The sequence below is a fragment of the Salvelinus namaycush genome, chromosome 33, assembly GCF_016432855.1.
Source record: "Salvelinus namaycush isolate Seneca chromosome 33, SaNama_1.0, whole genome shotgun sequence".
Classification (NCBI taxonomy): domain Eukaryota; kingdom Metazoa; phylum Chordata; class Actinopteri; order Salmoniformes; family Salmonidae; genus Salvelinus; species Salvelinus namaycush.
In genome coordinates, this window is record NC_052339.1 from 36,801,055 (window position 1) to 36,814,282 (window position 13,228).

General features: G+C 42.6%; 1 protein-coding gene across 1 annotated transcript in view; it reads left to right on the forward strand.

Annotated features, from left to right (window-relative positions):
- plcd1a (phospholipase C, delta 1a) overlaps positions 1–13,228 on the forward strand; it is a 104,529-nt gene that overhangs the window by 67,431 nt on the left and 23,870 nt on the right. The window contains exons 3-6 of the mRNA XM_038973028.1: positions 2,737–2,965; positions 3,134–3,263; positions 5,931–6,159; positions 8,905–9,106. Of these exons, the coding sequence (XP_038828956.1) occupies positions 2,737–2,965; positions 3,134–3,263; positions 5,931–6,159; positions 8,905–9,106 (790 nt within the window). The remainder of the gene's footprint in view (positions 1–2,736; positions 2,966–3,133; positions 3,264–5,930; positions 6,160–8,904; positions 9,107–13,228) is intronic.

A 13,228-nucleotide genomic window follows, 5' to 3' on the forward strand; every position in this document is an offset into this window, starting at 1 on the left:
GGGCTGGTCCCCTTACTATGTCATGTTGTGACAGAGTGAAACACACCATGTACACTACACTACATACTGGGGCTGGTCTCCTTACTATGTCATGTTGTGACAGAGTGAAACACACCATGTAAACTACACTACATACTGGGGCTGGTCCCCTTACTATGTCATGTTGTGACAGAGTGAAAACACCATGTAAACTACACTACATACTGGGGCTGGTCCCATTACTATGTCATGTTGTGACCGAGTGAAACACACCATGTAAACTACACTACATACTGGGGCTGGTCCCCTTACTATGTCATGTTGTGACAGAGTGAAACACACCATGTAAACTACACTACATACTGGGGCTGGTCCCCTTACTATGTCATGTTGTGACAGAGTGAAAACACCATGTAAACTACACTACATACTGGGGCTGGTCCCCGTACTATGTCATGTTGTGACAGAGTGAAAAGACCATGTAAACTACACTACATACTGGGGCAGGTCCCCTTACTATGTCATGTTGTGACAGAATGAAAACACCATGTAAACTACACTACATACTGGGGCTGGTCCCCTTACTATGTCATGTTGTGACAGAGTGAAACACCATGTAAACTACACTACATACTGGGGCTGGTCTCCTTACTATGTCATGTTGTGACAGAGTGAAACACACCATGTAAACTACACTACATACTGGGGCTGGTCTCCTTACTATGTCATGTTGTGACAGAGTGAAAACACCATGTAAACTACACTACATACTGGGGCTGGTCCCCTTACTATGTCATGTTGTGGCAGAGTGAAAACACCATGTAAACTACACTACATACTGGGGCTGGTCCCCGTACTATGTCATGTTGTGACAGAGTGAAAAGACCATGTAAACTACACTACATACTGGGGCTGGTCCCCTTACTATGTCATGTTGTGACAGAGTGAAAACACCATGTAAACTACACTACATACTGGGGCTGGTCCCCTTACTATGTCATGTTGTGACAGAGTGAAACACACCATGTAAACTACACTACATACTGGGGCTGGTCCCCTTACTATGTCATGTTGTGACAGAGTGAAACACACCATGTAAACTACACTACATACTGGGGCTGGTCCCCTTACTATGTCATGTTGTGACAGAGTGAAAACACCATGTAAACTACACTACATACTGGGGCAGGTCCCCTTACTATGTCATGTTGTGACAGAGTGAAAACACCATGTAAACTACACTACATACTGGGGCTGGTCCCCTTACTATGTCATGTTGTGACAGAGTGAAAACACCATGTAAACTACACTACATACTGGGGCCGGTCCCCTTACTATGTCATGTTGTGACAGAGTGAAAACACCATGTAAACTACACTACATACTGGGGCTGGTCCCCTTACTATGTCATGTTGTGACAGAGTGAAACACACCATGTAAACTACACTACATACTGGGGCTGGTCTCCTTACTATGTCATGTTGTGACAGAGTGAAAACACCATGTAAACTACACTACATACTGGGGCTGGTCCCCTTACTATGTTATGTTGTGACAGAGTGAAAACACCATGTAAACTACACTACATACTGGGGCTGGTCCCCTTACTATGTCATGTTGTGACAGAGTGAAACACACCATGTAAACTACACTACATACTGGGGCTGGTCCCCTTACTATGTCATGTTGTGACAGAGTGAAACACCATGTAAACTACACTACATACTGGGGCTGGTCTCCTTACTATGTCATGTTGTGACAGAGTGAAACACCATGTAAACTACACTACATACTGGGGCTGGTCTCCTTACTATGTCATGTTGTGACAGAGTGAAAACACCATGTAAACTACACTACATACTGGGGCTGGTCCCCTTACTATGTCATGTTGTGACAGAGTGAAACACACCATGTAAATACACATTAAGTCACACTGTGCAGGCCCTATTCATAGTTCAGAGCAACCTCAGAGACTTCAACTGTGCAGCAAGGCAAGTCAAGTGAGTTCCCGTTGGCTTGGAAATGTTCTGTTAACCACAGTATTACCCAAACCAAAAAAATCCATGGAATGTGTCTGGTTGGCCAAATCAAGTATTTAGTAAACAACAGTCGGATAGTGTAGAGTACAGTAGACACCAGGGACTAGGTCTGTCAGGGTGTGTAGGAAGGAGCTTCTTCTCACATAAACTATAGACCGTTAAGGAAGGAAGTGTGTAGAGAGATAGGGGGCACTAGATAGACAGACATGTTTTTATCTGTTGTAGGTTTGTGTGAGTTTTTATCTTTTGCACTGTTGGCTGCTGTGAGTGGCAGAAAGCCTTAGATGTCCACCGTCACATTGAAACACAGTGTTTTCCTCTAGATAGATGAGTGAAAGAGGGCCTGGTACACCCTGCCTACCCTCCTCTGTCACCCTGTCCTATCAAACCCACCCTCTCCTATATGTTTCTGTCTGGGGTAGATGCGATAAAGACATGATTGGGACAGGCTCTGGTGACAGCCATGTCATCACACGGTTTCTCTAGCCTGGACCTTGAGGCTCTTTGGTTTTAATCAAGGAACTATCAAATCTCAGGTAGCCTAGCGGTTAGACCATTGGTCCAAAAGGTTTGAATCCCCGAGCCGTCAAGGTGAAAAATCTGCCGATGTGCCCTTGAGCAAGGCACTTAACAATAATTGCTCCTGTGAGTGGCACTGGATCAGATTGTCTGCTAAATAAAAAAGAATATGTACTCCCCCTCTTGTCTCCCCTTTCAGTTTCCATTGATGACGTAGACTCTGTGCGTAAGGGCCGTCAGTCGGAGGGTCTTCAGAAGCACACAGAGGCCCACGTGGAGGACCTCTGTTTCTCCATCTTCTTTAAGGGCCGCAGGAGGAACCTGGACCTGGTGGCGACCTCGGTGGAGGAGGCTAGGCAGTGGGTCAACGGTCTGGAGAAGATCCTCTCTAACATGAAGAAACTCAACCGCCAGCAGACGAGCGAGCAGTATCCTCTTTCGTTGAAATTCACAACTAAAACGTTGTTTAGATAGAGTAACACATCTGAAACTATTTGTTCAGCCTATGCAGTAAAGTGTATTCCCATCTATAATGTGCTTAGGTCAAAGGTTAATCTCTGTTAAGTGTTTGATCCTTCCATCTGGAGGTGTTAAAGCTGGATCTTCAACTGTATGAGGAAAGCAGACAAGAACAATGACAACATGATGACTCTGAAGGAGCTGAAACACTTCCTCCGACAGATCAACATCGAGGTGGACGACGCCTACGCTAAATTGCTGTTTACAGTGAGTGGATATCTGTTGGTCATTGACTTACAATGAGGTTGTTAATGACTTACAATGAGGTTGTTAATGACTAACAATGAGGTTGTTAATGACTAACAATGAGGTTGCTATAGAAGCTTACAATGAGGTTGTTAATGACTTACAATGAGGTTGTTAATGACTTACAATGAGGTTGTTAATGACTTACAATGAGGTTGTTAATGACTTACAATGAGGTTGTTAATGACTAACAATGAGGTTGTTAATGACTTACAATGAGGTTGTTAATGACTTACAATGAGGTTGCTATAGAAGCTTACAATGAGGTTGTTAATGACTTACAATGAGGTTGTTAATGACTTACAATGAGGTTGTTAATGACTAACAATGAGGTTGTTAATGACTTACAATGAGGTTGTTAATGACTAACAATGAGGTTGTTAATGACTAACAATGAGGTTGTTAATGACTTACAATGAGGTTGTTAATGACTTACAATGAGGTTGTTAATGACTAACAATGAGGTTGTTAATGACTTACAATGAGGTTGTTAATGACTTACAATGAGGTTGCTATAGAAGCTTACAATGAGGTTGCTATAGAAGCTTACAATGAGGTTGTTAATGACTTACAATGAGGTTGTTAATGACTTACAATGAGGTTGTTAATGACCTACAATGAGGTTGTTAATGACCTACAATGAGGTTGTTAATGACTTACAATGAGGTTGTTAATGACTTACAATGAGGTTGTTAATGACTTACAATGAGGTTGTTAATGACTTACAATGAGGTTGTTAATGACTTACAATGAGGTTGCTATAGAAGCTTACAATGAGGTTGTTAATGACTTACAATGAGGTTGTTAATGACTTACAATGAGGTTGTTAATGACTTACAATGAGGTTGTTAATGACTTACAATGAGGTTGTTAATGACTAACAATGAGGTTGTTAATGACTTACAATGAGGTTGTTAATGACTTACAATGAGGTTGCTATAGAAGCTTACAATGAGGTTGTTAATGACTTACAATGAGGTTGTTAATGACTTACAATGAGGTTGCTATAGAAGCTTACAATGAGGTTGTTAATGACTAACAATGAGGTTGTTAATGACTTACAATGAGGTTGTTAATGACTTACAATGAGGTTGCTATAGAAGCTTACAATGAGGTTGTTAATGACTTACAATGAGGTTGCTATAGAAGCTTACACTGAGGTTGTTAATGACTTACAATGAGGTTGTTAATGACTTACAATGAGGTTGTTAATGACTTACAATGAGGTTGTTAATGACTTACAATGAGGTTGCTATAGAAGCTTACAATGAGGTTGTTATTGACTTACAATGAGGTTGCTATAGAAGCTTACAATGAGGTTGTTAATGACTTACAATGAGGTTGTTAATGACTTACAATGAGGTTGTTAATGACTTACAATGAGGTTGTTAATGACTTACAATGAGGTTGTTAATGACTAACAATGAGGTTGTTAATGACTAACAATGAGGTTGTTAATGACTTACAATGAGGTTGTTAATGACTTACAATGAGGTTGCTATAGAAGCTTACAATGAGGTTGTTAATGACTTACAATGAGGTTGTTAATGACTTACAATGAGGTTGTTAATGACTAACAATGAGGTTGTTAATGACTTACAATGAGGTTGTTAATGACTTACAATGAGGTTGTTAATGACTTACAATGAGGTTGCTATAGAAGCTTACAATGAGGTTGTTAATGACTTACAATGAGGTTGTTAATGACTTACAATGAGGTTGTTAATGACTTACAATGAGGTTGTTAATGACTAACAATGAGGTTGTTAATGACTAACAATGAGGTTGTTAATGACTTACAATGAGGTTGTTAATGACTACCAATGAGGTTGTTAATGACTAACAATGAGGTTGTTAATGACTAACAATGAGGTTGTTAATGACTACCAATGAGGTTGTTAATGACTTACAATGAGGTTGCTATAGAAGCTTACAATGAGGTTGTTAATGACTTACAATGAGGTTGTTAATGACTTACAATGAGGTTGCTATAGAAGCTTACAATGAGGTTGTTATTGACTACCAATGAGGTTGTTAATGACTTACAATGAGGTTGTTAATGACTTACAATGAGGTTGTTAATGACTTACAATGAGGTTGTTAATGACTTACAATGAGGTTGTTAATGACTAACAATGAGGTTGTTAATGACTAACAATGAGGTTGTTAATGACTTACAATGAGGTTGTTAATGACTACCAATGAGGTTGTTAATGACTAACAATGAGGTTGTTAATGACTAACAATGAGGTTGTTAATGACTACCAATGAGGTTGTTAATGACTTACAATGAGGTTGCTATAGAAGCTTACAATGAGGTTGTTAATGACTTACAATGAGGTTGTTAATGACTTACAATGAGGTTGCTATAGAAGCTTACAATGAGGTTGTTATTGACTACCAATGAGGTTGTTAATGACTTACAATGAGGTTGTTAATGACTTACAATGAGGTTGTTATAGAATATTACAACTGTAGAGGCATGATAGTTCTTAATGCAGTTCTTTCATGTTCCTGTATGCATATCAATTTCATTTAAGGTTCTGCCAGGTCTCAAAGCATTTCATGTCATCTGAGGAGGAAGTTAATGTAGTAAAGTACTGTTTTGTAAATTATCTTGTCCTGTAGAAATGTGACACGTCAAACTCTGGCACCCTGGAGGGTGCTGAAATCAAACACTTCTATGACCTGTTGACTCACCGGGAGGAGATCGATGTGATCTACAAGAAGCACGCCACCACGGGGGGGCAGATGAGCGCCGATGACCTGCTCAACTTCCTGCTGAATGAGCAGCGTGAGGTGGCCACCTTGGAGGACGCTTTAAGACTCATAGAGAAATACGAGCTGGACGACTCAGGTGAGAGATGCTCTGTTGTTTTTATTTAACCATTATTTTACCAGGTAAGTTGACTGAGAACACATTCTCATTTACAGCAACAACCTGAGGAATAGTTACATTGGAGAGGAGAGGGATGAATGAGACAATTGGAAGTTGGGGGTGATTAAATACTCTGGTACTGACTCAATATAAGCTGGATGACTCAGGTGAGAGCTGCTCTGGCACTGACTCAATATAAGCTGGATGACTCAGGTTAGAGCTGCCCTGGCACTGACTCAATATGAGCTGGATGACTCAGGTTAGAGCTGCTCTGGCACTGACTCAATATAAGCTGGATGACTCAGGTGAGAAATGCTCTGGCACTGACTCAATATAAGCTGGATGACTCAGGTGAGAGCTGCTCAGGTACTGACTCAATATGAGCTGGATGACTCAGGTGAGAGCTGCTCTGGCACTGACTCAATATGAGCTGGATGACTGAGGTGAGAGCTGCTCTGGCACTGACTCAATATGAGCTGGATGACTCAGGTGAGAGCTGCTCTGGTACTGACTCAATATGAGCTGGATGACTCAGGTGAGAGCTGCTCTGGTACTGACTCAATATGAGCTGGATGACTCAGGTGAGAGCTGCTCTGGTACTGACTCAATATGAGCTGGATGACTCAGGTGAGAGCTGCTCTGGTACTGACTCAATATGAGCTGGATGACTCAGGTGAGAGCTGCTCTGGTACTGACTCAATATGAGCTGGATGACTCAGGTGAGAGCTGCTCTGGTACTGACTCAATATGAGCTGGATGACTCAGGTGAGAGCTGCTCTGGTACTGACTCAATATGAGCTGGATGACTCAGGTGAGAGCTGCTCTGGTACTGACTCAATGAGCCGGATGACTCAGGTGAGAGCTGCTCTGGTACTGACTCAATATGAGCCGGATGACTCAGGTGAGAGCTGCTCTGGTACTGACTCAATATGAGCCGGATGACTCAGGTGAGAGCTGCTCTGGTACTGACTCAATATGAGCCGGATGACTCAGGTGAGAGCTGCTCTGGTACTGACTCAATATGAGCCGGATGACTCAGGTGAGAGCTGCTCTGGTACTGACTCAATATGAGCTGGATGACTCAGGTGAGAGCTGCTCTGGTACTGACTCAATATGAGCTGGATGACTCAGGTGAGAGCTGCTCTGGTACTGACTCAATATGAGCTGGATGACCCAGGTGAGAGCTGCTCTGGTACTGACTCAATATGAGCTGGATGACCCAGGTGAGAGCTGCTCTGGTACTGACTCAATATGAGCTGGATGACTCAGGTGAGAGCTGCTCTGGTACTGACTCAATATGAGCTGGATGACTCAGATGAGAGCTGCTCTGGTACTGACTCAATATGAGCTGGATGACTCAGGTGAGAGCTGCTCTGGTACTGACTCAATATGAGTTGGATGACTCAGGTGAGAGCTGCTCTGGTACTGACTCAATATGAGCCGGATGACTCAGGTGAGAGCTGCTCTGGTACTGACTCAATATGAGCCGGATGACTCAGGTGAGAGCTGCTCTGGTACTGACTCAATATGAGCCGGATGACTCAGGTGAGAGCTGCTCTGGTACTGACTCAATATGAGCCGGATGACTCAGGTGAGAGCTGCTCTGGTACTGACTCAATATGAGCCGGATGACTCAGGTTAGAGCTGCTCTGGTACTGACTCAATATGAGCCGGATGACTCAGGTGAGAGCTGCTCTGGTACTGACTCAATATGAGCCGGATGACTCAGGTGAGAGCTGCTCTGGTACTGACTCAATATGAGCTGGATGACTCAGGTGAGAGCTGCTCTGGTACTGACTCAATATGAGCTGGATGACTCAGGTGAGAGCTGCTCTGGTACTGACTCAATATGAGCTGGATGACTCAGGTGAGAGCTGCTCTGGTACTGACTCAATATGAGCTGGATGACTCAGGTGAGAGCTGCTCTGGTACTGACTCAATATGAGTTGGATGACTCAGGTGAGAGCTGCTCTGGTACTGACTCAATATGAGCTGGATGACTCAGGTGAGAGCTGCTCTGGTACTGACTCAATATGAGCCGGATGACTCAGGTGAGAGCTGCTCTGGTACTGACTCAATATGAGCCGGATGACTCAGGTGAGAGCTGCTCTGGTACTGACTCAATATGAGCTGGATGACTCAGGTGAGAGCTGCTCTGGTACTGACTCAATATGAGCCGGATGACTCAGGTTAGAGCTGCTCTGGTACTGACTCAATATGAGCTGGATGACTCAGGTGAGAGCTGCTCTGGTACTGACTCAATATGAGCTGGATGACTCAGGTGAGAGCTGCTCTGGTACTGACTCAATATGAGCTGGATGACTCAGGTGAGAGATGCTCTGGTACTGACTCAATATGAGCTGGATGACTCAGGTGAGAGCTGCTCTGGTACTGACTCAATATGAGCTGGAAGACTCAGGTGAGAGCTGCTCTGGTACTGACTCAATATGAGCTGGATGACTCAGGTGAGAGCTGCTCAGTTCACACAAACATGACGTCACTGTATAAGGAAGCATATACTTAAGGATGCAGTATTGGATGACAAAATACCGTTTTATGGTGTTCTAGGAATGTGCTAAAATAGTCCAACCTTTAATATTTCTGTAGCACTTTTCCTTTATAAACTAAATTATATATATCTGGTAGGCCTATGCCACACGGCAACTCTATCCCCAATCCCCTAATTCATTCTGCCCCCCCCCCCCCCCCCGTTCCCTCCTCCAGCAAAGCATATGAATCACATGACCAAAGATGGCTTCCTGATGTACATGCAACAGGAGGAGGGGTCTATCTTCAACCCCGCCCACAAGAAGGTGTTCCAGGATATGAGCCAGCCAATCAACCACTACTTTATCAGCTCTTCCCACAACACCTACCTGATGGAAGACCAGCTCAAAGGCCCCAGCAGCACAGAGGCCTATATCAAGTAACCATGACAACCTCTAATCTAAACTAACCATACATTACAATGTTTTATATAAACTAACCATAAATTACAGGATCTAATTTAAACTAACCATACATTACAAACTCTAATCTAAACTACCCATACATTACAACCTCTAATCTAAACTAACCATAAATTACAACCTCTAAACTAACCATACATTACAACCTCTAATCTAAATTAATCATACATTACTACCTATAATCTAATCATACCTTACTACCTCTAATCTAATCTAACCATACATTACAACCTCTAATCTAAATTAACCATACATTACTACCTCATCTAAATTAATCATACATTACTACCTCTAATCTAAACTACCCATACATTACTACCTCTAATCTAATCTAACCATACATTACTACCTCTAATCTAATCATAAATTACAAACTCAAATCTACCATAATTTACAACCTCTAATCTAACCATACATTATAAACTCTAATCTAAACTAACCATAAATTATAATCTCTAGTCTAAAAGTAAATTGCAAACTCTAATCTAACCATACATTATAACCTCTTATCTAAACTAACCATATTTTACAACCTCTAATCTAATCTAGCCATACATTACAACCTCTAATCTAAACTAACCATAAATTACACCCTCTAATCTAAACTAACCATACAGTATAACATCTTATCTAAACTAACCATATTTTACAACCTCTAATCTAAACTAACCATACCTTACTACCTCTAATCTAGCCATACATTACTACCTCTAATCTAAACTAACCATACTACCTCTAATCTAAACTAATCATACTATCCAGCAGCACTAAGGCTTACAAGATAGAGCTGCCAAAGGGGGAGGAGTTGCAATCTACTGCAGAGATAGCTTGCAGAGTTCTGTCTTACTCTCCAGGTCTGTGCCCAAACAATTTGAGCTTCTACTTTTAAAATCCACCTTTCCAGAAACAAGTCTCTCAACGTTGCCGCTTGTTATAGACCCCCCTCGGCCCCCAGCTGTGCCCTGGACACCATATGTGAATTGATCGCCCCATCTATCTTCAGAGTTTGTACTGTTAGGTGACCTAAACTGGGACATGCTTAACACCCTGGTCGTCCTACAATCTAAGCTTGATGCCCTCAATCTCAACAAATCATCAAGGAACCTACCAGGTACAACCCTAAATCCGTAACCATGGGCACCCTCTTAGATATCATCCTGACCAACTTGCCCTCTAAATACACCTCTGCTGTCTTCAACCAGGATCTCAGCGATCACTGCCTCATTTCCTGCGTCCATAATGGGTCTGCGGTCAAACTACCACCCCTCATCACTGTCTCATTGCCTGCGTGCGTAATGGGTCCGCGGTCAAACTACCACCTCTCATCACTGTCAAACGCTCCCTAAAACACTTCACCGTGCAGGCCTTTCTAATCGACCTGGTATCCTGGAAGGATATTGACCTCATCCCGTCAGTAGAGGATGCCTGGTTGCTCTTCAAAAGTGCTTTCCTCTCCATCTTAAATAAGCATGCTCCATTCAAAAAATGTAGAACTAAGAACAGATATAGCCCTGGTTCACCCCACACTTGACTGCCCTTGACCAGCACTAAACATCCTGTGGCGTTCTGCATTATCATCGAATAGCCCCCGTTACATGCAACTTTTCAGGGAAGTTAATATACACAGGCAGTTAGGAAAGCTAAGGCTAGCTTTATCAAACAGAAATTTGCATCCTGTAGCACTAATTCCAAAAAGTTTTGGGACACTGTGAAGTCCATGGGGAATAAGAGCACCTCCTCCCAGCTACCCACTGCACTGAGGATAGGAAGCACTGTCACCACCGATAAATCTACGATAATCGATCATTTCAATAAGCATTTTTCCACGGCTGGCCATGCTTTCCACCTAGCTACCCCTACCCTGGCCAACATCTCAGCACCCCCTGCAGCAACTTGCACAACCCCCCCCCCTTCCCCCGCTTCCAAATCCAGACAGCTGATGTTCTGAAAGAACTGCAAAATCTGGATCCCTACAAATCAGCTCTTTCTAAAATTATCGGCCGAAATTGTTGCAACCCCTATTACTAGCCTATTCAACCTCTCTTTCGTATCGTCTGAGATCCCCAAACATTGGAAAGCTGCCGCGGTCATCCCCCTCTTCAAAGGGGGAGACACTCTAGACCCAAACTGTTATAGACCTATATCCATCCTGCCCTGCCTTTCTAAAATCTTCGAAAGCCAAGTTAACAAACAGATCACCGACCATTTTGAATCCCACCGTACCTTCTCCATTATGCAATCTGGTTTCCGAGCTGGTCAATGGTGCACCTCAACCACGCTCAAGGTCCTAAACGATTACATAACCGCCATCGATAAAAGACAGTACTGTGCTGCCGTCTTCATCGACCTGGCCAAGGCTTTCGACTCTGTCAATTATCGCATTCTTATCGGCAGACTCAATAGCCTTGGCTTCTCAAACGACTGCCTCGTCTGGTTCACCAACTACTTCTCAGATAGAGTTCAGTGTTTCAAATCGGAGGGACTGTTGTCCGGACCTCTGGCAGCCTCTATGGGGGTGCCACAGGGTTCAATTCTTGGGCCGACTCTTTTCTCTGTATATATCAATGATGTCGCTCTTGCTGCTGGTGATTCCCTGATCCACCTCTACGCAGACGACACCATTCTGTATACATCTGGCCCTTCTTTGGACACTGTGCTAACAAACCTTCAACGCCATTCTTCCGTGGACTCCAACTGCTTTGAAATGCTAGTAAAATTAAGTGCATGCTCTTCAACCGATTGCTGCCCGCACCTGCCCGCCCGTCCAGCATCACTACTCTGAACGGTTCTGACCTAGAATATGTGGACAACTACAAATACCTAGGTGTCTGGTTAGACTGTAAACTCTCCTTCCAGACTCACATTAAGCATCTCCAATCCGAAATGAAATCTAGAATCGGCTTCCTATTTCGCAACAAAGCCTACTTCACTCATGCTGCCAAACATACCCTCGTTAAACTGACTATCCTACCGATCCTTGACTTCGGCGATGTAATTTACAAAATAGCCCCCAACACTCTACTCAGCAAACTGGATGCAGTCTATCACAGTGCCATCCGTTTTGTCACCAAAGCCCCATATACTACCCACCACTGCGACCTGTATGCTCTTGTTGGCTGGCCCTCACTGCATATCTGTCGCCAAATCCACTGGCTCCAGGTCATCTATAAGTCTTTGCTAGGTAAAGCCCCGCCTTATCTCAGCTCACTGGTCACCATAGCAGCACCCACCCGTAGCACGCGCTCCAGCAGGTATATTTCACTGGTCATCCCCAAAGCCAACTCCTACTATGGCCGCCTTTCCTTCCAGTTCTCTGCTGCCAATGACTGGAACGAATTGAAAGAATTGCTGAAGCTGGAGTCTTATGTCTCCCTCTGTAATTTTAAGCTTCAGTTGTCTGAGCAGCTTGCCGATCACTGTACCTGTACACAGCCAATCTGTAAATAGCCCACCCAACTACCTCATCCCCATATTATTACTTACCCTCTTGCTCTTTTGCACCACAGTATCTCTACTTGCACATCATCATCTGCACATATATCACTCCAGTATTAATGCTAAATTGCAATTATTATCGCCTCTAGGGCCTATTTATTGCCTACCTCCCTACTCTTCTACATTTGCACACACTGTACATAGATCTTTCTATTTTAATTTTATATTGTGTTATTGACTGTACGTTTGTTTATGTGTAACTCTGTGTTGTTGTTTTTGTCGCACTGCTATGCTTTATCTTGACCAGGTCGCAGTTGTAAATGAGAACTATAAAAGTGAAATAAAAATAAAATAAATTACATCAAGTAATCATAACTACCTCTAATTTAAGATAACCTTTCTACTTGTAGTCTATTACCTTGCAGCACTGAGACCTATATCAAGAAAATATATATATTACAGCACATTACAACATAGCACATACATATTACTACATATTACAACATATTACATACATATTACAACATATTACATACATATTACATACATATTACAACATATTACAACATATTACATACATATTACAACATATTACAACACATTACAACACATTACAACATATTACATACATATTACATACATAT